This window comes from Harmonia axyridis, chromosome 3 (genome assembly GCF_914767665.1).
Source record: "Harmonia axyridis chromosome 3, icHarAxyr1.1, whole genome shotgun sequence".
Classification (NCBI taxonomy): Eukaryota; Metazoa; Arthropoda; class Insecta; order Coleoptera; family Coccinellidae; genus Harmonia; species Harmonia axyridis.
In genome coordinates this window covers 19,118,217-19,144,825 of record NC_059503.1, presented here as the reverse complement: position 1 = coordinate 19,144,825, position 26,609 = coordinate 19,118,217, and the positions used below count along the sequence as shown (strand labels likewise).

At 33.5% G+C, this 26,609-nt stretch overlaps 1 protein-coding gene across 1 annotated transcript in view; it reads left to right on the top strand.

Annotated features, from left to right (window-relative positions):
- Window positions 1-2,953: 2,953 nt before the first annotated feature.
- Window positions 2,954-26,609, top strand: part of LOC123674627 (lachesin) — a 250,357-nt gene continuing 226,701 nt past the window's right edge. Inside the window, exon 1 of the mRNA XM_045609564.1 lies at window positions 2,954-3,351. Within this exon, the coding sequence (XP_045465520.1) occupies window positions 3,276-3,351 (76 nt within the window). The 5' untranslated portion in view covers window positions 2,954-3,275. The remainder of the gene's footprint in view (window positions 3,352-26,609) is intronic.

Genomic DNA, 26,609 nt, shown 5'->3' with positions numbered 1-26,609 from the left:
ATTATTAATACATCATAAGTATTACAATTGTATCTGTTCCACTTGGAAATAAATGACGAGGAATTCATGGAGATCCTAATACACTCTGTAGGTAAATAACAAATATCTATCATTGAAAAAAACCACCAGCACTTTTCAGTGTTGTACGCTCAGATTTAGATTTATATTCAAAATCCCCTTGTCATTTTTAAATTTGTTCTATGGTCGGCTGTGTTCCCCTTCAAAACTGTTCTCGTCATAATATACAGGTCGCTCTCCAGTTCCAGAGTTTTACTCAACTCTAGTATCTGGGATGGCTTCAAGGAGATCACTTCTTCATTTCTACAAATCCCTTGTCCTAAGTATTTTCTTCCTCCTCCCAACAGAATCTGCACTCGTTGTTTTCTCATATACACATTCTCATGAGGTGCTTCTTGAGGCGACCATGCCCTGTAAGGAATCCAGTGAGGGAGTGTAGCATATATTTGCTGATATCCAGATACTTCTTAGATCGAGACTAGTCAATCGGTGCTATACTAATTTCTTTTTGAATTGATTTCAGTTGTCCACATCTAGACATCAATCATTTTTGGAATAATCCAACCCAGGAAGATACCGCTAAAGTGTTTCTCTCTAGGTTTTTGCTTCTTCTGAAACTCTTTCTTGTAGGGTACATTAATCTATCTATACCATAGAATGGTTCTGGGTTAATGAAAGGCGTTGTGCTTCTTTTCTGGTAAGTGTGTTGACCTCTTCATTTCCTTCAATTCCCGAGTGATCGGGAATCTAGACTGAACAGACCTTGCCTATTTCATTGAGTTTTCTTCTGCACTGCCATCTTAGAATCAATGATATGTAATCTCAGTGCTTTGATTGCAGCCTTACTGTAGGATTGTATCGCTATATTACATTTCTAATAGGTTCTAACTTGGTTCATTTCCACACATCTTGCAATTACAATTGCAATTGCTGCCATTGCAAGTATCTCTACGTAAGTTAACTAAAAAGTTAACTTGACAAAGAGTACAAAGGAGCTGTTTTCATTTTATGGAATTAGTTACTAATTTGTTTTTTCTTCTAGAATCATCACAGTAGACAATCTGTTAATCATCAGATTTATGTTTTATTTTGGAATTCATTGGAATATCTCTTTTTGATAATGATAAAGACAAGATGTATGTGTATATAATTTCTTTCTATTTTTTTTAATTTAGATATAGAATATGAGAGTAGGTGGGAACAAGATGAAACCAGAACTAGTCGATTCTTATTTTCAAACGTCGAATTCTTCGAATAAAATTTACCCAAGATTTCCAGGTCTAATAACATTATGGTAATTTACTGCTTTTTTGACATATGTTTCACTCTGGTCGGTTCATTTCATTGAGCTATAACTTCGCCTGAGGGTAATGAATATTTCATACCAAAAATTGTACAATGTATTTTTATTGTTTGTTGTGAAATTGAAACATAACAAGAGGCAACTGATTCCACTATAGTGGAATCGATTAGGAATTCAAGCAATGAACTTCCAACACTCAGAAGAGATTATTTCTCCACCTTGGGTATGTCTGTTTTTAGCCTCCCTAACATTTTTTGCATCAGTCCAAAATTTGACGACCAGAGGAATTATGAATTTGTATTATTATGAATTATTAAAAATTCACATCACATAGTCCATTAGGTAATGTGTAGCAATTAGTTGCGTTTCTTGTATTTCAGTATCTTGGACCCATGAAGCAAAGCTTTCTCTGTAAATGAAATTTCAAACGAACGGCATTACTGTAGACGCATTTTTTCGAAATATTGTGACCTATATCATTATTATTACTTTTAATTGGATGCATCAAAGAGTTAAGGATGTATAACTTTCTGGTGTTTTTTTGATATTTGAAATAATAGTAGAGAACTGGAAGTTTTTTCCACATGCAATATAATGTTGAAAATAATTTTTTTTTTATCTGTGCGCCCTCTTGGTCATTGTTATAAGCACCAACTCATACGTACCCGTTCCATAGCGCAAAATTGATTCAAATAAATTTTAGGTGAAGATAGTTTATTGTTTGCTCCACGGAAAACATAAAAAACTGGTTCATTTTCCACATCGAATTTTCAATTATCGAGTGTGCAATTCCCAACTCATATGCTGATCAAAATATACTACCAGATATTTGATTGATGTTATTATCTGGCCAAGAACAGTCATAATGGTTGAATTCTTTCTGATAAACCGAGATAGAGGTAAAATGTAGCTGGCCTGTTCTGGAAAGAGAGAATCTGATAAAATTTAATTTTTTATGTGGAGGTTCAACCTATGTTCACTCAAACAACTCTTCAATTACTACATACTGACTTCTGTTTCCCTAACGAACTTCAACCAAATTGTCGCATCCAATCAACATTACCATATCGCCTACATATGAGTGAGCTCTTTACTGTCTATGTCAATGCATAATATTCGTACATATTAATAAGGAACAGTACTGGTCCCAGTACTATGCCTTGCGGTATTCCCACCGCCTACCATAACGCATTTATTTGTAGTACTCAATTGCTATTCTCTATCTAATTTTATTTCAAAACGCTCTGTCTTTTGAAAAGTGGATATGAAACAGAATTCAATAGAAATATCCTGAATGAATCAAACTAGTCACACTCTTCCTCTGAAGGTCGTTTCGTCTTGTTCTATGGTGCGCTGTTCTCCCACTGAAGTTTATGATAAATAAAACACGCAACTTCTTCTTCTTCCTTTCATTGGCACCGGTTGCGCCATGCAATGTTTCCAGATAAATTAACCCTTTCGAAACAAATATGATCATCTCCCATTCCTTGTTGAACAAGGTGCAAATTAGGAAAAACGGCTGTCGAATTTCGCAGCAGCAGTGGCAAGGCGTAAATAGCGCTTGCGCTACGGTGCTTCCAACTGAAATACAGTAGTATGAACGTTGGAGATTCAGTTTCGGATTTGGCTTCTTCAGCGACTCGATCAGCACGGAAAGCGCAAGTTCCGCATACCCTTATGTTTACCATACGAATGGAAGCTGCTCTCGAAATTTGTAATTGAATTTATCGTCTGACTTTTGTTGATACAGTCAGATAAATAGAGGGTGACGTCGCTTGTACTTTTTATTGAACGTTGCGAAAGTTTCACTGGAATTATATGTTGTTATTCATTGTTTGAGGAAAATTTTGCCGAAGTTTTATAACGAGGAGCGAAGAGGAATTTTAAAGAGGATATAAAATTATACATTCTCTTATGGAAGGAACATGTGAAGTGAACTGAAACGGTGGTAGTGATGGCTAATTTACAACAATTTAGACTTTTGTTCGTTGCGCTGCTTGGGTGTTACTCATCAGCAGAAAGCTACCAAGGTAAAAATTGACACTGATGTGGTGATGCGGTAGACTTAGTAAATTGTCTTCAATATAAATCCTAAAGCCATTGACAAATATTACATTAAAATCTTCCCATTATGATTATTGAAAAATCACATTCAATACACGGGTATCTAATAATTGGTCAAATAAAAAATGATGAGGATAGGTTTGAAAAAAAATTAAATATATAACATCATTCAAACAGAAAAGCTGAAAATTTCGTTCCTCGAAAGAATCCCCATTGGTTTCAACCACTTGCTCACATCATAATTGAATACGAATAGTTTATTTTGATACTGAAATCAGATGACAAATGTATCATATCAAACATTCTAACTGACCTTACCCCATTTATGTACACTTATCAGTAGACTTGAGTTTTACTGCAGTTTTATCTTGTATGCAGAAGGAATAGAATCATTCTATTCTAGGACATTCTACAATAACTCCGAAAAATATCACCCTTAATGTGAAGTACAGCAAGTTTCATCATCAGTGAAAGAAAATTTCCTCCAAAATATGAAGTTTTTAGAAGAAATTAATGTTTATAGGCATCAACGTCAGTCTATGCAATGAGCTTTGGGTATCTATTGAGCTTTCAAATGTTCAGTTTTCTGAAGCTATATTAGGTCTTTGAAAAAAATTCAAATTTGGTACTTAAGCTAGTCGATATCAAAAAAAATTGCGCTTCTTTCATATATCTATATCACTCGCCATTTTCAGGTGCAATGCTGGAACAGCTTTCCTTTAAATGATTTTTTGTGCTTTTCCATTTTATGGAATCATTATGGATCTAGATTGTTGTTTTCATTGATAACCACAACAATCTTATAATCCTCTGATTTATGTTTTAATTTGAAATTGATAAATTTTTATATTTACAAAGTTTGAAATTATTAACCTTTTCTCAATTACTTCATAAAAAGATAAAAAACATACGTTTTATGAAGTTTCGCTCCATCATCGGTAAAATAAAATTGCCAAAAAAAAATCCATGAAATTGATGTTTTATCAGCATCAACGCTTGTTTTTTCAAACAAGCTCTAGGAAAGCTAGTGTTTTTGAATTTTCAGTTGTTTTGAAATTTATTAGGAGCGATACAGTAAATATTGAATTGGGTAAGTATAGGAGCTGTGGAATTTGAAAAAATAATTCATAATTTCACTAATTCTATATATTTCTGACCTACACAATCGTCAAGTTATTTCTCTCGATGAAGCTGCTTGTCGTCAGTATTCTAACATGAACTGATAATTTCAGAGTGATATGGGTAACTTTGCTGAACTAGCAAAGATTCACTACAATTGTATTGATAATATAGTAAGCAACCGCTTAAGTAAACGAGAGAATGTTTCGACAACACAGATTACAATAAAGAAATATCCTTTTCGTACTTCCAGGTAACTCGAAATAGCTCTCTGTATTAAAGATTTCCTTCCTTATAATAAACATAGAAATTCAAATTTGTTGTACAAGGTGGTTGACTAGAGGGGGTCACTCGATTATTTCCTCGATCAAAATTGAAGAGTTTATTTTTCATGGACCATTCAAATATTTGATCGTAAAAAATATCAAGCACAGGTATAAAAAAATTTGAGGAAAAACAATTTTTCCAAAAAAAGTATATTTGTAAATTCGACCGGTTTTCAAAATTAAATGGTTTAGAGGCAATTCCTGAGCAATTGTTTTTTCATTTGAACGGTTTTCTCGTAAATGGAAAATTTTTTGGAAACTTCAGAGACCATGGGGAAATAACGTTGCTTGATAATGTATAAATAACTAAGGATGATTGTGCATACTAACATGCTTAGATAGTAGTTTATCATCATTAGATGAACATTTTACCTCTCACTAGGAAATATTCTACTGACCATAGAGAATCGAAAACATGATTTATCATTACATAATGGAACAATGGAATTAGGGAACAACCTTTGATAGTTGTACTATACCAAACAAAGATTTTAACAGTATCTCTATTTTCATAGTCTGAAATGATTGCGGTTGACGATTATTGCATCTATCATTTGAATCGACACATCAATAGATGATATTCATGAAATTATCAATTAAATTCTATATGCCATTCACACATTTCACATTCCTAATGAGAACTATTTATAATATCAGTATTTGCCTTTATATTTGAATAATATATCGGTCAGACTCACAGTAAAAGCATTTTGTTCAAAACCTCATTGAGGATTATTCCACAATTATTACACTAGCTATTTGGATTTGTGGTAATTTTGCTCATTTTATTAGATCCCTTTAATGGAAGTGGCAGCTAAACTCAATGAACTTCAATGGAAATATGAATTTGTGGATTCATTATCTATATCTCTATCGATATATCCTCGATTACTAAGATACTTAAATTCCGTATAAATATTGTTCAAAATTGGTGCATTATGGAAATGCAAATCTTCCAACCATATTGGTTATTAAGGGTATTTTTGACGGGAATTCATTATTATTTCAAATATTCGATCCCTGCTTCTGTCGAGAAACCGTTTAAGTTGCATCAGAATTGCATCGATGGAACTCTAATTGCCGAACAAAAAAAATTGAAATAATTTTTGGATTCAGGGTTGTTTTTTATATACCAACTGTTATGCATAGTAGACTTCAAAATTTTGATTTTCGTTAGCCGATTCATGACTTGACACAGAGATATCATAATATAAATCAATTTGTTATTCAAATTTTGTTCAGACCCTTCAACCCAACTGAATTCACATGTTATAATTCCAAAAATATTGAAAAGAAAGTTGTTCTATTTCATTATACAAACAAATTAAAAGTTATTGAATTATATTGAGTACCTATGAAACTGAATCAGCTTTCTGAATAAACTCATTAAATAAAAATTAATCATCTATGATCCATTTTTTGGTATTCAAGTAGTTTGTAACGAATCTGATGTCTACTGTCTCTTGTTTGAATTAATTCTTGATTAATTGATCTGATTTGTTTTCCTCTACGATTTCGTGCCAACTGTTCTATTTATTTTTCTGTCTTCATTTCTTGATATAATTTTATGCTTCACTTATTCAACCCATTTCGGCATCTTGGGTAAATTAGAATTCAAATTTTTTCATTCAATTTGATTAAATTTATTATCAGTCAATGTTTTGATATTTAGACACCTATACTATACAAGGTGAGTCGGGAGGAACGGGCCAAACTCCAAGAGCGTATTGTACACGTGGAAGTAATTCAAAAAATTCATATGATCTTATACGAATTTCATTTGTTTTCGAGATACAGTGTGTTAAAGTAGACATTTTTTTCAAGTTTCTCTCTCATAGTATCTACACTTCACAAGATATTCAACTGAAATTTGGCATAAATATTATCAATGATAGTTCACACCATGTGGCATGCCAATTTCGATAGCAAACCCACAGGGTGACATTTTCTCTGGAACAATATTCCTTGTTTTCCTCCAGTGGACATTTTATCAGATATTCAAAACAGAATATCTTTCGGTTTGATCGAAGATTATTCTTATAGATTTCTGAATGTTAATAAATATAAGGTACAACTCTCTTTCGCATTTTCCTTTACTTATCAATTCTTCATCCCAACTTATATATGCTAGAATATATATTTTCAATTCATGGTGCTAGTATAGGTATGCATTAAGTACCTAATTTATTGATTTTTCTGTTGGGAATACACTCAAATCAACGTATATCAGAAAAATATCTAGTGAGACAAATTCTACGAATGTGATCAAATTCCTAATTATATCAATTTTTATACCTTGTACTGACTACTTGAAACGTTCACTGAAAAATCAAGTTATAATACACGTGAAGTTCATTTAGATTTTCAACTACTTCAGCTTGATCTTTGGACAGTAAAACAAACCTTTTTTCATCTTGAGTAATTATCTCAAAAAAAATGTGAGCGTCTGACTTTTCTAATTTTCCTACAAGAATAGAGAATGAGTTTCGTTCAATATTCAATCTGTATCTCATAACGAATTCTTGTTCTAAATCTGAAAGGCACGAAAACTGACGAACGAAATCTATTTAACCTAAGTAATTCAAACAAATTTGAAGAAACTTGACATTATAATTTAGGTTCGCTCCTGGTAACGAAGTTGATTCCCAGTTCACTCCTCAAAATGAAAGTTGACGTCTTGAATCGTTTATTTCAGTGAAAGCTGGGTGGCGCATAATCGCTTACGGCTTCTTGGGGACAAAAGTTTAAGTGTATATCAAAAATTAGGCGATAAAATACGCTTCCGTTCTATATAATAAACGGAAGAATCCGAGGGAAACTGTAATATAATGTTGCTTTCAGATATACTTTTGACATGATGAAATATTCCCCATTAAAAGGATCTTTTGGATCTAGAGATCAAATTGAAGTGTTTGCAGTCATTATTTCTGACTAGTGATCAATACTTAGTATAATCATATCAATTTCTGACACAGAAAAATTGATTAGTATTTTCCTTTTTGGAACATTTTGGATTGAAGAAATCTTTTGAAAGATTGAGTTTGAAATAAAATATTATTCAAAAACTCAGTCGGATCTCTTGTCACAGATAAATTAGGTGTTTTCTATATTCTGCTTGAATTTCTATATCAACGTTATCAACAAGAAATTGGGCACGAAGTTTAAAAATTTTATTCCAAAATTTTGAACGTACCTCTAACTGGATTTTGGCAAATAACGAACTCAACTGCAACCTCTTCTAAAAATATCAAGTTTCTTATTTTTTTTCGTTCAGTAGTTATCTTGTTACGGTTTGACAGATGAATATTCATGAATTTAATGACGGATTTATCGTGAGCTTGTTCATTCTTGGTCCAATTGCATCCGAGGACATCACACATACCTATATAGAGTTATGTGGTATTCATGGCTTCAATTTGCGCTTAAATCAACAAACCCTCAAAATCTTCTGAAGTCACGTCATTGCTTTCCTTATTTTGTAGATAATCTGTGTTCATTGAGATTGAAATTACTATTGCATATTACAGGCATAATGCGTCAATCATCACTATCATTAACATATATTGAAGAAGTGTTAGTGTTTTCAACAGAAATAATCTGGTGTTTATCGAAATGATAATCCGATAATTTGTGGACATTATTTCGGTTTATACAACTGAAATGTACTTACTTTTCGAATATATCCCACATGTTTGAATAATCGATTTATCGGATATATGCTATTTGCTCAATAAACTTATAATAATGAGCTATTTGCTCAATAATAATTGAGCTATTTGCTCAATAAACTTATAATAATAATAATAATTAGTAGGGACATCAGTTCTATAGATATTTCACAAAAAAAAAACACAGAACACCTGATTTCAATATTGCGTGTATTCCATTGATGTTTTATAATCGTTAGTCAATGAGTTGTGTCATCGGAAAATTCTCAATGTAATGTATGATTACAGCCGAGTCCATAGGTAGGTATTTTAGATTCTCTTTGATGTTTTTTTTAATTCCAATTTTTCTTAATGAGTCATGAACAAAAGATTAAAGTTTTTAGATGACCATTGAGATATTATTATTCATATACATAGAAAATTTTGGTCTCATCCTCTGAACTATTGAAAATTAACTGATAGCTTTGCAGTGGGATGTATCCCTCTGACAAACTTCTATGAATTGATGGATTTCGGAGCAACAGCTGTGGTCCCCAACACAACTCACACAATGATGACACTTAATATCTCCTCCCCCGCTTTTCAATTTGATTCATGATCAAGGCAGGTAACCATAAAGCAGGGAGACCTTTTTATCTGGTAATTATTTTCATGTTCCTCAGCACTAGATTAATTGAATTAATTCTAGGAACATCCTATCACATATATAGGATGTTTTCTTGAATATTATCATTTAATTATAATTCTAAAGAAATGATAAACATCTTTGACAAATTGAAACTAATCAGGCGGATACCTACCTATATTTTGAAAAGTATTGAACAACTTAATATGACTCAAGTCGGCGTATAATAAAACCTCTTTTGCAGCAAATATACTCAATTCGTGGGGTGCATACATTTTATATTGAATTGAGTCGTAAATGTTACAAATGTAACACAGTAATCCAGCTCAACATATAAACTCTAGGTCGTCAAAACCTCGAAATGAATATTATATATTTTGTTGAACTAAATAAGAGTCAATAATATTATGTTTAGTATAATTCCCTACTATTATTATCAGAAAAAATTAATCGAAAACCTCCTCATCTTGTTCCATCATATAATTGTTGTGTAAAAACAGAGTGCTTTCCATATAACTGAAGTGAATAATATGACTACTGCCATTTGCCAACAGGATATTCGAGAGTTCAAAATATCTTCGTAGAATATATATTGAATGAGAAACGGAAAACTTTTCAACAGTGTTCGTGTTGGGTTTCTATGCAATAAAATAGTCCTGAGTTAGTAACTTGATTTGTGTTCTATGGCTAATAGTTTCGTGAGATTCGCATTACTTGAACGCACGGAAGTTCATTGGCAGTTTCCCAATATTTATGTGAGACGAAAAATGTTTTCAACACCGTTTCAATACCTGCGATAACACGTGACATGTTTTGAGATCAATCTTCGTATGATGTATCTATGTGACGTTCCTTTGTTTGATGTCACACTGTGAGTGAAATCCTATAATAAAAAACTTGTTCGGTTGAAATAAACCCACACATTGTAAATGAAAGGCAACAAATGTTTTTTACCAACCATCATATTAGGTGTAGTGAAAAAAATCAATGATTCTCCAATTGTTATCTGTATCTCGCGTTGTATCCGATCGCACTAGATAGCTTTATGAAGATGAGATTTCAAACTACGAAAACTTTTTTGACAGTTTTGTGATTAATTGACTCAGTTCAGTTTGATCACAAGTCAAACATGAACACTAGAAAATATGCTATATTTTACAGTTTCTGTTCGTTAAATACATGATAGGTGGCTGAAAATATGAAAAGTATTAGTGATCCTGATACTGTGAAAGCCAATCACGCGAAATTTCGGTTTCTTCGATTCCGTTCCGGTAATTTAGATGTCAAAGATGCAACACGCACTGGAAGGCCAATTGTCGAAAATGTCGATAAAATCATGGACATGGTCAAGCCCGTTCGTTATGAAAGCACTGTTTCAATTGGCCAAGGGCTGAAGTTTGGACGAAAAATCATTTGGAATCATTTGCGGGCCGAATTTTCATGTGCGAATAGCAGCTGAATTGCAACTAAATTAACCGATTCTCGGAGCGGTTGCAGATACTCAAGTGATTGGTGATGACAAGTCACTTACGACAACGTCAAGCGAAAACGGTCGTGGTCAAAACGCGGTGAGCCGGCGGAAACGGTCGCCAAGCTAGGTTTGACTGCCAGGAAGGTTTCGCTGTGTGTTTAGTGGGATCAACAGGGAATTATCTACTATGAGCTGTTTCCCTATGACACAACTGTGAACTCAGAACTATACTGTCAACAATTGCAACAATTGAACTGTCTGAAGGAAGCAATCGTTTAGAAGGCCAGGCTATGGCCAATAGGAGAGGAATTGTGATTCATCAGGATAACACTAGGCCACACACATCGATAGTGACTCGCCAGAAGCTGTGGGAGGTTGGTTGAGAGGTTCTTATGCATCCACCTCATAATACGAACTTGACAACAACTGATTACCATGTGTTCCTGTCCATGGTGAACAATTTTGCTGGAGAAAAATTCGCATCAACAGAGGCTCGTGAGAATTAACCGTCTCAATTTTTGCCAATAGGAACGAACGCTTCTATGACAGAGGCATAATGATATTACCTTCAAAATGTTCAAAATGACAACAAGTTTTTGAACAAAACAGTGAATATTTGGCCTGAATTGGATCATTCTAACTATGATAATTAATGCCTTGTTTTTCAGTCGACAATAATGGAATTTTTTCCATGCCTTCTACTATTTGCCTTAAATCTGCGCATCCGCCATTATGTATACATTAAGAGAAGGTAATCGAAAGTTATAGATCTGCAACATTCTTCAAATCTATTAATGGCAGTCAGTGTTCCTGGTTAATTTTTATATGTAGAGTCAGAAATAGCCCTCTTATATATTTTTGGGATATGGTGCATTTAGTATTTTTCAATCTCAACTTGTTCATAGTTATACCTAGGTATTATTCTATAGGCAGTATATGTTCATATGAATTTAAGATTTTATTCACGAAAACAAGCGAATATAAGTTTTTATTAACAAAAGCAAATATTTAGTAATATGTGACTAATGAAAGTAAATCTTAAATCTATGCACATATTTGAGATTCATGAATATTAAGCTTGAGAGAAATGAAATGTGACTATAGACGAGTTAAAGAAATTGAACATTAGAAAGTCTTGAGTTTGTAGAGAGAAAATTCAATAATTGCGAAGAAAATATTTCTCCTTTAAAAAGACACAATTCATCATATCCTCCAAAATGCTTCCTGACAGTAATGGACACTACAAAACCTCTCTTGTAGCATCTTGGAAGTATTGGATGTTTAGAATTCATTAGAGTAGGATTAAATAAACCAAGCCCCCCATAAATCTCTTTTTAGAACCCCAAACAAAATTACCAACAAGAAGACCATAAATCTCAGAATATTTAATGCCTATAAACAACCGCGTAGCCAGACCTACTCTGAGGAAATGGTCCATTGCGTGACATAATATTCGCCCGTGTAAGGAAAACAAAGTTCAAACGAATGAAAAATTCTTTTAGAGTCAGGAGTGGTCTACGCATTATCATTTAAGTAATCACATTTATGTGCAAAATTGACAATTTATGATTTGTTTCAAAACGGTTATAGTTAACAAAAGTAACATTCTTGAAAAATTTGCACTCAAATGTTAAAAGTTTAAGGGCTTAGGAATATATTGTACCTATACGTATTTATTTGACATACTGTTAAATGGATAAAGCAGCAAGTATTAATGCGAGTCAAAGTTAAGATCTTTGAATCGAGATCGATATATTAATACAACTCATATAATGAAATTCATCCAAGTCTTATACCTACATAGTCCTCATAAAAGATTGTAGCTTTGTGGTAACGTTTTGGTATATTTTGATTTACTTATCGAGGAAATCAGAGAGAAAGAAAAAAAAAGTTCAAAAATGTTGAATGATAATTATTAATACACAATTATCTTTCATTTCAAAATTTTATGATATAGAATAGTTGCCACTTTTAGTAAAAAGCCATAAAAAATTTGAAAGGCGCCTACGATGTTACCATTATTTAAACTGACCCTGTATATCAAGTAGGTACAGCTTTTACACTGTGATGCTTCATAATATTCACTTAGGAAATAATGGAGAGGTATTAGTAGTCTTCATTTTCACATTTTACCTCTGAGGGTAAGGGTCTCGGTCCTAGTTATCCAGAGAAGAACTAACAGGAAAAAGGAACTTGAGCATTTGGTTTTCTGAATTACCAAATATAATGGATTATTTTTTGTCCGCTAATTATTGCAAACCAAAGATCAAAACGACGTTATAAAGAAAACGGAAACTTCTTACTATCTCCTATATTAATTATTCCTTTTACACCTGCATATTTACCTATTCCTATCGTAGATCTAGCAACTTCAACTTTACGAATTTCTATCGATGTAACTATCTTTATCTCCAACACCTAATTTTTTTGCTCAATACTCCAATTATCCTATTTCCATAAACATATACATACCTATACGTATATAGCCAAAAATCTTCAATCTTACAATATAACCGGAAATTTATTGTTGAATTCCACAGTCAATTAGGCTCAAGAGAAGAAGTTTATACAGTTGGGTACAGAAATGATAAATTAATAAAAACCATAAAATAATTAGGAATTCTTGTCGATTCCTCCTTTTCTGAAAACTCCAACTTACAACTTAGGAGACAAAAAAAATCTTTTTTCAAAGAACTGGTCAAGTATCCTAACAACCCAGACGATTCCTTGAATATTGGAGATCAAGAACATAAATCCTCTCAGGTAAGAAACAATGCTGCAATTATGTTCTCTATGTCAGCAGATTAATAAGAATTGAAAAATGAAAAGAGAATCTACTGAAATTTTACACACGTCGTAATTTCGAATCCACTCGAACTCCGACGCATATCTAGAATCATCTACGAGAAAGGTATAAAACAAGAATTCTTTTCAAATAATGAATGAATCAATCAAACATAATACTTCATCCCGAGAATTTTCATGAAGATTGATCGTTTTTCAAGGATAGGCAGTGAAGGGCCTTTCCAGACACTCCAAAAAATACTGATTCAGAATATTCCAACATACTCTGAACGGTTTAGGAATGAATGCGAGCACTTACCCATCTATCGAACTGCATGAAATCCCCTTTTGGAAGGCCTAGCTGACGACATCAAAATGAAATCTGGATTCTATCTACCCTAAAAAGTAGCCCCATCATTATGTAGGCGTACGAATCCAATATGGTGGAGAGGTGATGAACCCCTATCCTCGATCCTACTCCCCGTTAAGTTCGTCTTAGCCTGTTCCCGTCTACTTATTCACAAACTTTCCTACGGAATGACCCTGTCTCCGACATTCCACATATTGGAGTGTTCGTTTGTTATATAGAATCTCCATTCCGAGCCATTCGGCTATGGAAGGATCCAAATTACATTGCTACAACTTTGAATATCTTTCTTTCTCGACTTTGTACAAGCTTGCACACGGTTAAGATAAATCTGGGGGAACTGGAACGGATGAGAGATTTATTGTTAATGTATTCCACGGTTATTGTCCTGTCTTCATATCCTCGCCGGGTAGGATATGGGATGCTACGTGATATTTTATCCCTCTATCTACATATCCTAATAAAATAAGCATGTGCCCGACGAGCTGAGATTCGAAAAAAGTCAAGAGAAGAACCGACCTGGAGACTGGCGATTTTGACCGCTAGTTCACTCATGTGCCAAGTACATCCTTGCAGATCACAGAACTGTGTATGAGTGGTTCAAATAGGAGTAATTCCCTTGTTAGTGGAATGAGATAACATCATGAAATGCACAAACAAGAGATGCCATGAATATCAAGAATACCCTAACAATGATGAAATCTTGTCTCACCTGAACTTTTTGTTTATTGGTATTGTTGTTTTCTTATCAAATTAACTTATCGAAGATTTGCACGTTACTTCCCTTTCTATTCTAGTTGGGATGAATCGTCTGAATACTATAGTTCGTTAGAATCAAGCTTTCGCCAAAATTTAAATATCGCATCGATATCATTGAAATTATTTCATACTTTCTGCAAGGAAATAGGTATCGAACATCAAGTACCTATATTTAGTCTCCAAGGGTGATATTGGCGACCCATAGAAATTCACGTTCTTCACCATTTTTTTTTATATACTATACTTGAATGAGTGATTATATATACACTCAAAATCGCAACCCGATTGTATCTGTTGTCATAGACATGTGTAGTATTTCAGCTTCTTGAATTTTATATGCTTCCTCAGAATATATGATCAGCTTGAGAAAGTGTATGGAACTTGGAATCGTCATATAATATTCACACTCAAAATATCAACTTTGTTGGATATGTTGTAACTGAGCTATTTAATTTTTCCGATTTTATTCCTGAATGGTTCTGATAACGCCATCAGCACGAATTATTGAAGAAAGCTTGAAATAATTATTCTTTATTTACCCTCAGAATCTCAACCCGATCAAATTCGTTGCATGAAAATGTTGAGTATTGCAGCTTTAATATTCATCTTGAATTTTCTTTGGATCAGAATATCTGAAATTTCGCAAGAACCATATACTTTTCATGAAAATTTCCGTCACTAATTTGTACATTTGCTACTGTATATCCTCGATAACTTCCATCTTTAGTCTCAAATCAATTGTGGATATCAGATATTATAGACATTATTTATGATCATTATTTCTGCTCAAAGTATCGATGGCCAATTATGATCACCACTTCGAAAAAAAATAACCCGACCTGGAAATTTTTTTTCGCGATATTCGGATTCTTTTGTAGCTTGCCTGGCACGTAGCTCCGTCATTTTGTGAATAAACATTTTTCCACCAGTTTCACTATTACCAGTCGAAAAGGTGCTTCACGACGACTCAAAAATGCTTTAGTCTTGCGCGCTGTGACTGAAAAATTTTCATCATCTTTTTAGTGAATTTTAATAATTTCAGTGCGTTGTTGAACATATTTTTAGTAATGGCATAGTTTTTAATTGTCAAATGTCAAAAGATGAAAGCTCTAGAAGTTACAGCTACCCAGAAAGCAGGATATTCAAAATGAAACTTCTTATTGGAAAACCATTCATTAGGAAAACAAATCATTGAGAAATTATGATTTGAATCCTTGAGATTCTCGTCAAGCTTAACGGCAAGAGTCCTAGTAGGATCGTCCTTAAATATTTTATACTTTTCGTTCAGCTACATATTCTGAAAGGAGATAAAACCATGTGGCTACTCGAAAAAATAAACTGTCATGGTATTCTCAACTTTGGATGGAATATTTTGCCGGAATAATGAAGGATATTCAAATTAAAGTTGAACGAAAATGGCTCTGAGACTTCCAGGGCATACGCAGTTGATGCAGCTAAATTATCCCTCAAGGGAACACTAGGTGGTATGAAATAAAACTTCCAGTTTATTATTCCCTTAGGATCGAGCTCATATTGAACGTTTGTCAAGTTGATGTTGGATAGAGAAAAAACTCTCCTGGTGAACGAAATAAAAACTGCAACAAAAAACTGATCTCGACCCTATAGCCAGTTAAATTGACAACTACTGTCAATTTATTGTAGCTGTCGTTAACCGAACCAATCATTTCGTCACAATGTCTGGAATTTTCGAACTTTGAACCGAAAATTATCTCAAACGATAAGGTTCGACTCACAAATCCACCCTAAAACTCTGTTCTGTTTGGCCAGAATATCAAAAAATAGAATAATAGATTTTACTAACCGACAAAGAAACTGCAACAACCACAAGGAACTTCTTAAATTTTAAAAATTTTTTTGGAAGAAATTCGTGAAGGTTTTTTTAAGTTAACAATTTTTAGTACTTAATTATTGTGGTAATTTTTTGCGAGTTTTTTGAAATTCAATATAAACCAGCTATTCTAGGTGATCCAAAGTCGATGTTCAGTTGTTGTTAAAATGCCTAGAGCACGTGTACGCGGAATTCTTCGTCAGCTAAGTGATTTTGAAAGAGGTCGAATTTTAAATCTACGGAAATTGGGGTTGTCATTTCGAGATATCGCAAAACGTACGAACAAAAATTCAGCTACTGTTATGAGATGTTGTCAAGCGTGATTTGATAATGCCCAAAATCGAAGAAGAGTAGGCACCGGACGTCGAAGGGGTACAAATGAAATTCAATATCGACGTCTAAGACTTAAGGCCATCAGAGACCGATTTGTTCTACTCAATCTTTGGCTGATGGGTGGTTAGGAGAACAAGGCCATCCTGTAATTGTCCGAACGGTCTTTTGGACTGCAGCATTATCGACCCCATCTTGTTTTAACTCTGACGGTTGAGCTTGAGCATCGCCTGCAAGGATTACAGTAGTGCCGAGAACGTCAACATTGGTATGTGGAATGGCATCAGGTCGTAATTTCTGATGAATCTCCAGTCTCCTTGGGTGCACATGATGGCCGAAGAAGGGGTAAGACGACGTCGGGGAGAAAGAAGTGAACCTCAGTTTGATGTTGAGCGTCATGTACACCGGACAGTAGGCGCTATGGTATGGGGTGCTATTGCACATGCAAGTAGGTCAGCTTTAGGCTTTATTCGAGGTAACATGACAGCGCTGCGTTATTTTCAAGAAATAGCGGAGCCATATGTTCTCCCTTACTTTAACCGGCTCGAGAATCCAATATTTCAGCTAGATAATGCCCGACCTCATGTTGCCAGAGTTAGTTTAAACTTTTTCGAAGATCTTTCGACCATAGAGTATATTTGGGACATCATGGGTAAAAGGCTTGGAAATTATTCCCAGTCCCCACGCATATTGTCGGCTCCTAGACATGAAGTAGAGGTAGTTTGGGATAGTATCCCTCAAGAAGAAATAATAGACCATCTTATTGCATCAATCCCGAGACGTGTTGGGAAGTGTATAGAAAATCGCAGTGGACAAACACATTTATTAACAAATTCATGAAAAAAAATTCAACTCAATTTTTTGAGCAATTTATCATAGGATTTGGACAGAAATAATAATAATGATCAACTTAATCTTTACTTTGGCTAACTATTTCAAATATATATTTCATTTATTGTATGATGAGGAATGAAATCCAATGTTTAATGTTTCTATTTATGATTAATTAATGCTTTATTTTCAGCCTTGAAAAAGGAACAAGACGTTCCGAAACGTTGGCAAAATCATAGTTGATTATTTATTATTTCTGTCCAAATTCCTGTGATAAATTGCTCAATTTTAAACATGGACGTGAATAGTACAGAATCTCTTCTTTTTTTTCCAAATTTCAATTATTTACTCCTTGCTATATTATCTATGTTTAACGTTGCTTATTTAAAAAGCTCCTTCTGGGTGTTGAAGTTTCTTTGTCAGTTAGTACAACAAATCCAACCATTACAAGCATCATGCAAATTATATTGTTGAAAGTTCGGCAATAGATGAAGATTTTTCTTAAGTTATCCCGAAGAAAATTAAAAAAAATTGAGCTTTATCCTTGAACGAATTTAAGGTACTATTAAATACATCTTCACCGCCTGTTACCTGCTAAAGTAGCCACAACCCAAACTCTATAGTCGCTGGTCGTCTTTAACTGTGTAGGGGACAAGCACAGAAAAACTGTCAGCATTTATAAAATAACGAAGGTCTGCTGGCCGCCGTAGGTTCTTGCTCTGAGAGGACGAAATTGGCCCGAGAACACCTCGGCCAACCTCATTCCTCGTAAATTGTTGAATGCAGTTTCGCGATCGGAAACATGGAATAATCTAAATAATATGCCTTTCCTGCTAAACTGATATTAGGGGCAGCCTAATAACATTAAAGTGGGTAGTGATTACGAGACCAATAAAGAAAACTGGTTATAGTGGAAAAATGACCCTATGAGAAGTAGCAAATAAAATTTCTGAAATTATAAACGAATCCATTCGCACGACATATTTCAATCAATATTACGTTTCCATTTATAACAACCAGTGTAAGCTCCGTTTTCTCTCCACGCTTGAATGATGAATTACAGAATTTTAACGCATATTGTATGATGTTGAATTATTCAACATATTAATAACAGAAAACTGCATTCTGGGAAAATATATACGTAGTGAGTCAATAGTGCTCAATCGGTCGATAACTCTTGGAAAATTTTTTGGGAAGGGTTCAAATTTTGACGGAAAGAATGTACTCACTCCTCAGTGCATAAAGAGAGAATTTCGTGCCATATAGATGATATTCTTACACTAATGGCGACTGAGTTTGGTAGGTTATGTTTTTCCTCCTATTGTTGAACCAACATCGGAGGAAATGATAAGGATCTATTTAATTATTCAGTTATGTAGAAGCAAATTTATGTTACAAATAATGTTAGGGAAACCCATTTTCTATGTTTGTAGTGCGAATATAAGAGCGGATCTGAATCGTCTACATGAAAACGCTTCCAGGATATCTCCAGAACATGGGATTAAGGTGAAAACATTACCAGCGAGAGAATACCGTATATTTTCAATTAACCGATTATTTTAGGGACGAATCTTTACTCGACATGAACATCTAAACGTATTACAAAATTACGTATTCATTTTTACAAGAAATTATAATTTGTGTTCTTGAGAGGGATAATTCTAATTTTGATACAGCGTTTGTGGCCAAATTTGAAACATTGAAATTTTTGCACTTCTTTTTTTCTCAATAAAAAAGTGAACCGATATTTGGACAGAATGATAACCCGCTATACTCTTGAAACAAAATCGTAAAAATATATTTCTCTCTAAAGAATATAGGGATTTTTTCACAATATCATCATTATATCAAATACATTCCTAGCTGATTTTTTCATTTGATGATATAATTTGCATTCTTGGCGTTTTTCGTAGTTCCTCTACAAATTGAGTTTCGGTATTGAATCAAATTTAAGAGCATATCAAATTATCATGAAAGATTTTGAAAGAAATAGTGCAATTCGAATAGTAGGTACATTCGCTGTTAAATGAATATTAAATCATCAGAATATCCGAAAATTCAGTTTATTTATATGGATTTGGAAGGAATTAAATACTACCATATCAATTTCAGGTATTATTACATATTTGATATCGTATGGAATATTGTTTTTGTGGTGATGGAGTTAGTTTTCCATTTAATTGGTCAAAAATATACCGTTGATGAAATTCTAATATTGATTGTGTCAGATTCAATCATTTGTCGGTATGACAAACAAAAAGTAATAGCAATCAAACATAAAATATTAATAGCCGACGAATTCATGAAAAAACAATCACTGAACGGCGATGGGGTTCAACTATTTAATCAATATAAATGATCTGATAATATTCCATGGTCAAAATTAGATGCCCAATATTTCAAATAGAGCAATAATCGATGATTCGAGTGGTTTGGCAGGTGTGATTGTGATATAAAATTGCATACCGACAGAGTTTCGCCATCTGGATACCATTTGTAATCAAAAATTGAGCGTTTGTGATTGGTGAAAATTGAGACGAGGGAAATAGTTGAAAATAATAAACCGGAATCAAAATTTCCAAGCATATTCTGCAGATTAATTGAATAATGTTTGTATAGTAACTAATTGGAGTGAATTTGAAACCCAATTACACAGGACGAATTCATGAATGGTTGAAATTCACTAATGAGTATGTTCTGAAATAACGTATTCAAATATCATAGTTTCAAATTTCACATCCATCGGAAATTCTGAACGACTTTTTTTTTGTTGTTTTGCATTCCTTATCGACCTTTTTTTCTTGAACTTCGTAGGAATTTTTTCGGATTTCAACGAAACTACATGTAACTGATATGTCAGAATAAACTATTATTAGGTATTATTGTTATACTTCATGTAAAACGAATAAGCATCTACAATATTAAAGAAAAATAAAAAGACATACGGAATTGGAAATAAAGATAATATTTGATACATGTCAACTAATATTGAATGAAGGTATTGAAAAAGAATTACGTCGTTCGATATACTGAGTTTAATATCTGTATAAATACGGATGCTTCCACTCAGCAACACACTAATATCCAATGGCCGGAACTTCCAACCAAATATTATATTAATCGATCAATAATACAACCGTAAGCCTTTTGCATTTCTGCTTTGCTGGAAATTTCAAGCTTTGATCCGAAGCGATTACGCAATTGCGTCGAGGAAACAGCTTTTAGTGACAACTCATTACATTGTATGTCCTAATCCTAGCAACTGACAGACTGTGTGCGGTTATATTCTATACATACAAAATGTTCTATATATTGATTGATTCTAACGATATTTATTCATAACGCCATGGGATTTATATAATATGGATGAATTATCGGTGAATATATTTCATATTGAATTTTAACACGTTCAAATGTGTTCAAATTAAATATCGCTACTGGAATTATAAAGGGATATAGAAGGATATCCAGTTCATGAAAATATCAATAGGATCATAGTTGAAATGATGAAAATTTTTATTAATATTCACACAATTAAAAATCTTACACGATAAAACATTTCTTGTTTTCTGAAAAATGGATAAAACTAGTTCTATTGAGACAAAATTGTTTTTTATGGGAAACCGAGTGGCTAAGAATACTGGGTAATCTACATCAACGGTTGATAGTGATATGCTGATTTTAAATTGAAAGTAATCGAAAAACTATCAACAATGCTCTAGTCGCCCCAGCAGTTGCTTAAGAAAATATAAATGAAGTCAATATGCCTCATATAGCAGGAAAGACGAAGAAATAAGAATTCACTATTTTGCGTGAATATTTGTACTTGAGAAAGCTTTGCTTGAAATTGGTGGGCCACTTACAAATCGGTGCTGATCAAATCAACATTGAATCTTCGATTTGGAATTGTCTGAGCGGAAAAAACAGGATTTTTTGCATTGATATGTGACAGTGGATGAACCATAGGTTCATCAGTTCTCTTCTGAATCAATGAGAGTTTCAGCTGAGTGAAAAGCAATCGGTGGAAGCTTTCGAGAGCGACCAAAATCTCAAACGTCAGCTGGCAAGGTAATGGCCTCCGTATTTTGGGACGTGCATGGTATATTGTATGGTATATTTCATAACGTTATTGAATCAATTGAGTGTAAAATTGGGAGATGGTAATATCATAAAGAACGATTGATATTAATATTCCACAAAATAGCTGAAAATGAATAAAATTCCACCGCTCAATTCTCTGGAAATTGCTAAAGAACTTTTTATCTTTGGCTCACCCTGTATATATTCTGTGCGTGCAGAACTCAATTTTCTCTATAGTGGACTTCAATTATATATATGAACTATCGATTCATACGCGAATTGGTTTATTTATTCGAAAAAGTTTCTTTACAATGGCCATTCGAAATTTTAAGCAAGTTATTTTTTCCACCCTATGTAATCTAAACGGTTGAATTTAGAGCGGTGATGCAGCATCACGTGTTCTTCATATAAAAAATTCAAGCAAATATACTGAAAGCCAATTTTCCTTTGATGCGATGCGTGGACCTTTCTATTACGTTACCAGGATCTGAAAATATTCAAACAGAATGCAAAGAAGGAAAATATCTAATATTTCCGTGGCAAGAGATTCGACTGAAAGGTTTCAAAAGTGAGCATTGAATAAAAACTTTACGTTAAACTACCAGTTAGGAGAAACCTATGGTGATTGCTAACTAAACGTGGAATACCGACTAGACCACAGTTAAAATTTTCGGAATCATCTAAATCTAGTGTTTTGTTCGAAAACGTTTGACCAAAACAGTTATTTATAATAGAAGTGCAGAAGGCATAGTGATATGCTTTCACGATATCAAAATTCAAGAGCGAGCCACAAAGTGGCCAGTTTTTTAATGAACCAGGTACCAGTATTAGAATGACCGTTCTGTACGAGTACGAGTATTATACATTATTTTCTCTGGATCACTGAATATTTTTCGAATTCAATGGAATATTTTCCTAATTATAATTAAGTAATTTTTGAATTGAAAAATGTGGGTTAGCAGAACAGTTTTCTGTATCGCAACTTCGACAAATAATAGATAAATCCGTGGCAGGAGAATTCCACGTACCAACATATAATAATGAAATATAACCATGAAATCTGCACGAATCTGCGATATTCTCAAAAGATTTTGTTTTACGAGATGTGAACGAATTAGATAAACCTTATACTCGCTTCGCTTCGTCAGATTGAAGAAAACAAACTGTCTCTCCTTCGGCTATTTCACAAACCAGAAATTCATTATTCATTTACAAACACAGAGAACCTTATTTCGCATATTCCACCATCTAGTAGCTTCACCCGGGGTGTAGAGTAAGTGTTATTATTCATTCCTCATATGTATATGGGATAGGCCCTCTTCCGAATATAATCAATCTTCGTCTCATTTCTGGAAATTGTTTTGTTGGTGTAAAATACAAGTATGCTCTTTCACTTTACATGTGAAGCTTGTTTTCCTCTCCACGAACGATAATCGAAGAAACTCCAGCATTTTCACTCAACTAAACCGAACAAGATTCTGTGTAATATGCACAAGAAATACAGCTTATTGAGTGAAGGAACTCATTCTTCCGAAATTTCATTACGCTACTTCAGATAGATGTAACCTGAATTGAAAGTTAAGAGAAATTTGAATGAGCCATATTGAAGAAAAAAAAAATAATTTGCTCGTGAAGAAAAGGTAGGAGTAAAAGCATTTGATTCCATACCTTGTCCAAATGTAGTTCAGAAAATCGAAGTCAAATTTCGAAAAAGATAACATATATTTTAGAATAGGAAAGTATAATTTAGAAAAAAAAAATGATCTGAAAACAGTTAATTTAATTTCAGAAAAACGAAATAGACATTCAGATTAGGAAGTTGCAATTCTGAAAAACAAAGTTATTATTCAGAATAGTGAATTTAAATTCAGAAACAGCAAATAATACTTCAGAAAAGGAAAATTTCATTTCAGAGGTTATCAATTCAAAACCAAATATGAGGTACCAGTACAATATGCAACACAGGTATTACATAGATATGGCTATTCATCTTTATAAATTATGAAGTAAGTGTTACCAATTCTGAATTGCAATTTCGAATTTCTGAATTCTAAATTAGCAAATCCTAACTACAATTTATATTTTCTGAAATCAATGTTTCCTTTTCCGAATTACATATTGCTGTTCAGAAATACTTATAACCGTTGCTGAATATAAAGTTCTTCATCTGAATTTCAAATTCAATATTTTGAATAAAAACTTCCGATTTTGAATTGAAATTTTCGTCATCTTGAATTCAGTTTGTTTTTGTTCATTACATTTTACGCTTTCTGAATTACAATTAGAAAAGTTTTAGTGCAAGGTATAAATAAAAGCAAGTCGCAATTTCCATTTTGAGCAGCTTATACAATTTCCTCTCTGTTTCATCATCTGGATCTAAAAAGGGTGTCATCAACAATGGCTTCAAACCATATCCATCATTCCCAATTAGTGCTGTGTTGGGTTTTGTATGCATAACTATATAACTTCAGGAATTTTTCAATTTCTGGCGTCGTGCTCGCACCCAGACCAACTAAAATCAACGAATTGTGAGCATTTCTTTGATATCAAACGTCCCTTGAACATCGAGAGTATCCTTGTTTTTTCCGATTTATGGCTCGTCTCGTTGGATTTTTGGTTTTAAAACTCCTATTTCAGTACAATCGATCACTTCAATTGCTATTGGGAATAGATACTTACTTTGTCATTATTCATTAGCTTCCACAATTTGATTAGGGGTAGCGACACCATACTATGTGATACACCTTGTTCCACTGCCTGATACCCTGAATTAGCTGAATATCGCAAATATACCTTCATTTGATGTTTCGAAGAGAGAATACTCACTCAGATTCTACGACTTGCACTAAAAAGTAGTTTGTTAACCATATTACATTATTTTATTCAGAGTGAAATAACATTAGAGTCTCTGATTTGTTGAGGAGTTTTACGCTCATTCAAAACTCTTTTCTCTGTCACATAAATTACATCTGCCATATTGCACTATAAACCACAACACGCCCTTCTATTTCAACAAATAATCTGCCACTAGGGATTCATCAAGCTTGACATTTTAACCAACTACTCGATTTGAAAATCAAGTTCGTGAAAAATAACATACTCAAGCTCGATTTTAGATATGTATTGCTTGACTTGATATCAAGCTACTTGATATTACTTGAGCTTGATATGCACGCGTCGCACAGCATATATTTCTGGAATCTCTTGCGCGCTTAGACTAAATAAGGGGATTCTTCGAGCGCAGAGAGACGAAAGCATTCGCCAGTGTGATTTCCTTAGAAATTTTTTCACATTTCTGAAAAATTTATTGGTAGATTTTGGTAGTTTCGAAAATAGCTTTCCAAACATCAACGCCAGCATCTTCAGCTCCGGTTGCAAGGGAATTTTCCAGATCTGCTCTTACAGTTACAAAAACCCGCAATAGATTAAGCGACAAATCTATAAGAGCCTCATGTGTCTCAGATCCTGGATAGAAAATTATGAAATCGAACAAAGCCTGGAGGTTTCTCAATCTTGAGAAACTTATTTTTTTTCATTTTGTTTCGATTTATAGTAACTCAATTCATGTTTCTAATTCGGTTCTTTTATACAATAAGTTAAATAAATCGATGTGTATTCTACAAGGTTGCTTCTCATTTCATCATGTTTTTATTGATGTGACACTGCACAATAAAACTACTTGATGAATAAATACTTCACTTGACTCGAGATTGAAAAACTACTACTTGAGTTGAACTTGTGAAATCAAGTCAAGCTCAATCCAAGTAGCTTGAAAATCAAGCCAAGCCGTGAATACCTATCTGCCACTCACCAAATGAATCATTGTTCGAAGATAAGATAAAAGTAAATGGTGACTTTCATCAATGACCATTTACTCCAGTCTTGATCAAATCCTTTAATTCATTCAAATCACCTTCAACATTAAAGTAAAAGGTTTTGCTTATTTTTTATTGATACAGTTAGAAAGATTGCTCCATTTTTCGCAAGTAGAGTTTCCTTTCTTTTTATTGATATGGCTCATAACCATACTTGATCAGAATCGAATTAACTATTCAAATATTTGGTCCTTGCTCAGATAGACTTTCAGTTAGTTTGACAATAATTTTCGTTCGGCAAATCGATATTATACATCTATACCTAAACCGTCATGGATGATGGTGTTATCTAGAAATATCAATTTGGTGTGGCTTTACTGCACGGATTGATGATACCCCCAATACATCAATTTGGGATTCATATCCAGATCAAGCTGAATAGCAAACAAATCTGATACGGTCCTCTTTCCTACCCCCATTACATTCTACTGCTCATCTGTTTGCTCAGATACAGCTTCGGGTAACAAAGATTACCCGATCCCTCGAGTATTCTCTTGAAACTGGTATACTAAGAAGATAATCACTCTCCATATCGTAGCGTACAAAATGCTTTCTCCAATATTCTGATCATGGAACACAACAACTGGGGCAGAGTGTCGTGTTACACAAAACAAACTTCTGTTCCGGCGACAGTTTATTTGAAATCGGACAAAGAATAATGGACATTCTTCTTGGAGTTATATATAGTCCATTTTTGATTTATTATTTTCGATAGTGAACCTTTGGAATCAATCGATTACTTTGGAAGTTTTCGGAGGTTACGTTTTGGATGAATAAATATCATAAAACTCATAAAAATTCGTTTGTTTACCTTGTATGCAACCTTGAGACTTGCTGAGAATCCATATTATGAAAGCTTTCAATTCGATTTTTAATTTGTAACTTAATTGCACTTTTTTCCTTTGCTCAACAATCCGATCCAGTAATTGATAATTAACTAAATGATATCTCTTTCTATTTATTTCGTCATTGTCCTAATTATATAGGGCTACAATTTTTGGAATATTTTTTTTTCATCATTTAGAAAAATAAATTAATTTAAATTCCTACCAATTACACTAGCTATCTGATCCTGGACTTTCGCGAATTAAATAATTGAATTTAAACATGAATTCGTTATAAGTGAGTCGAATTATGAAA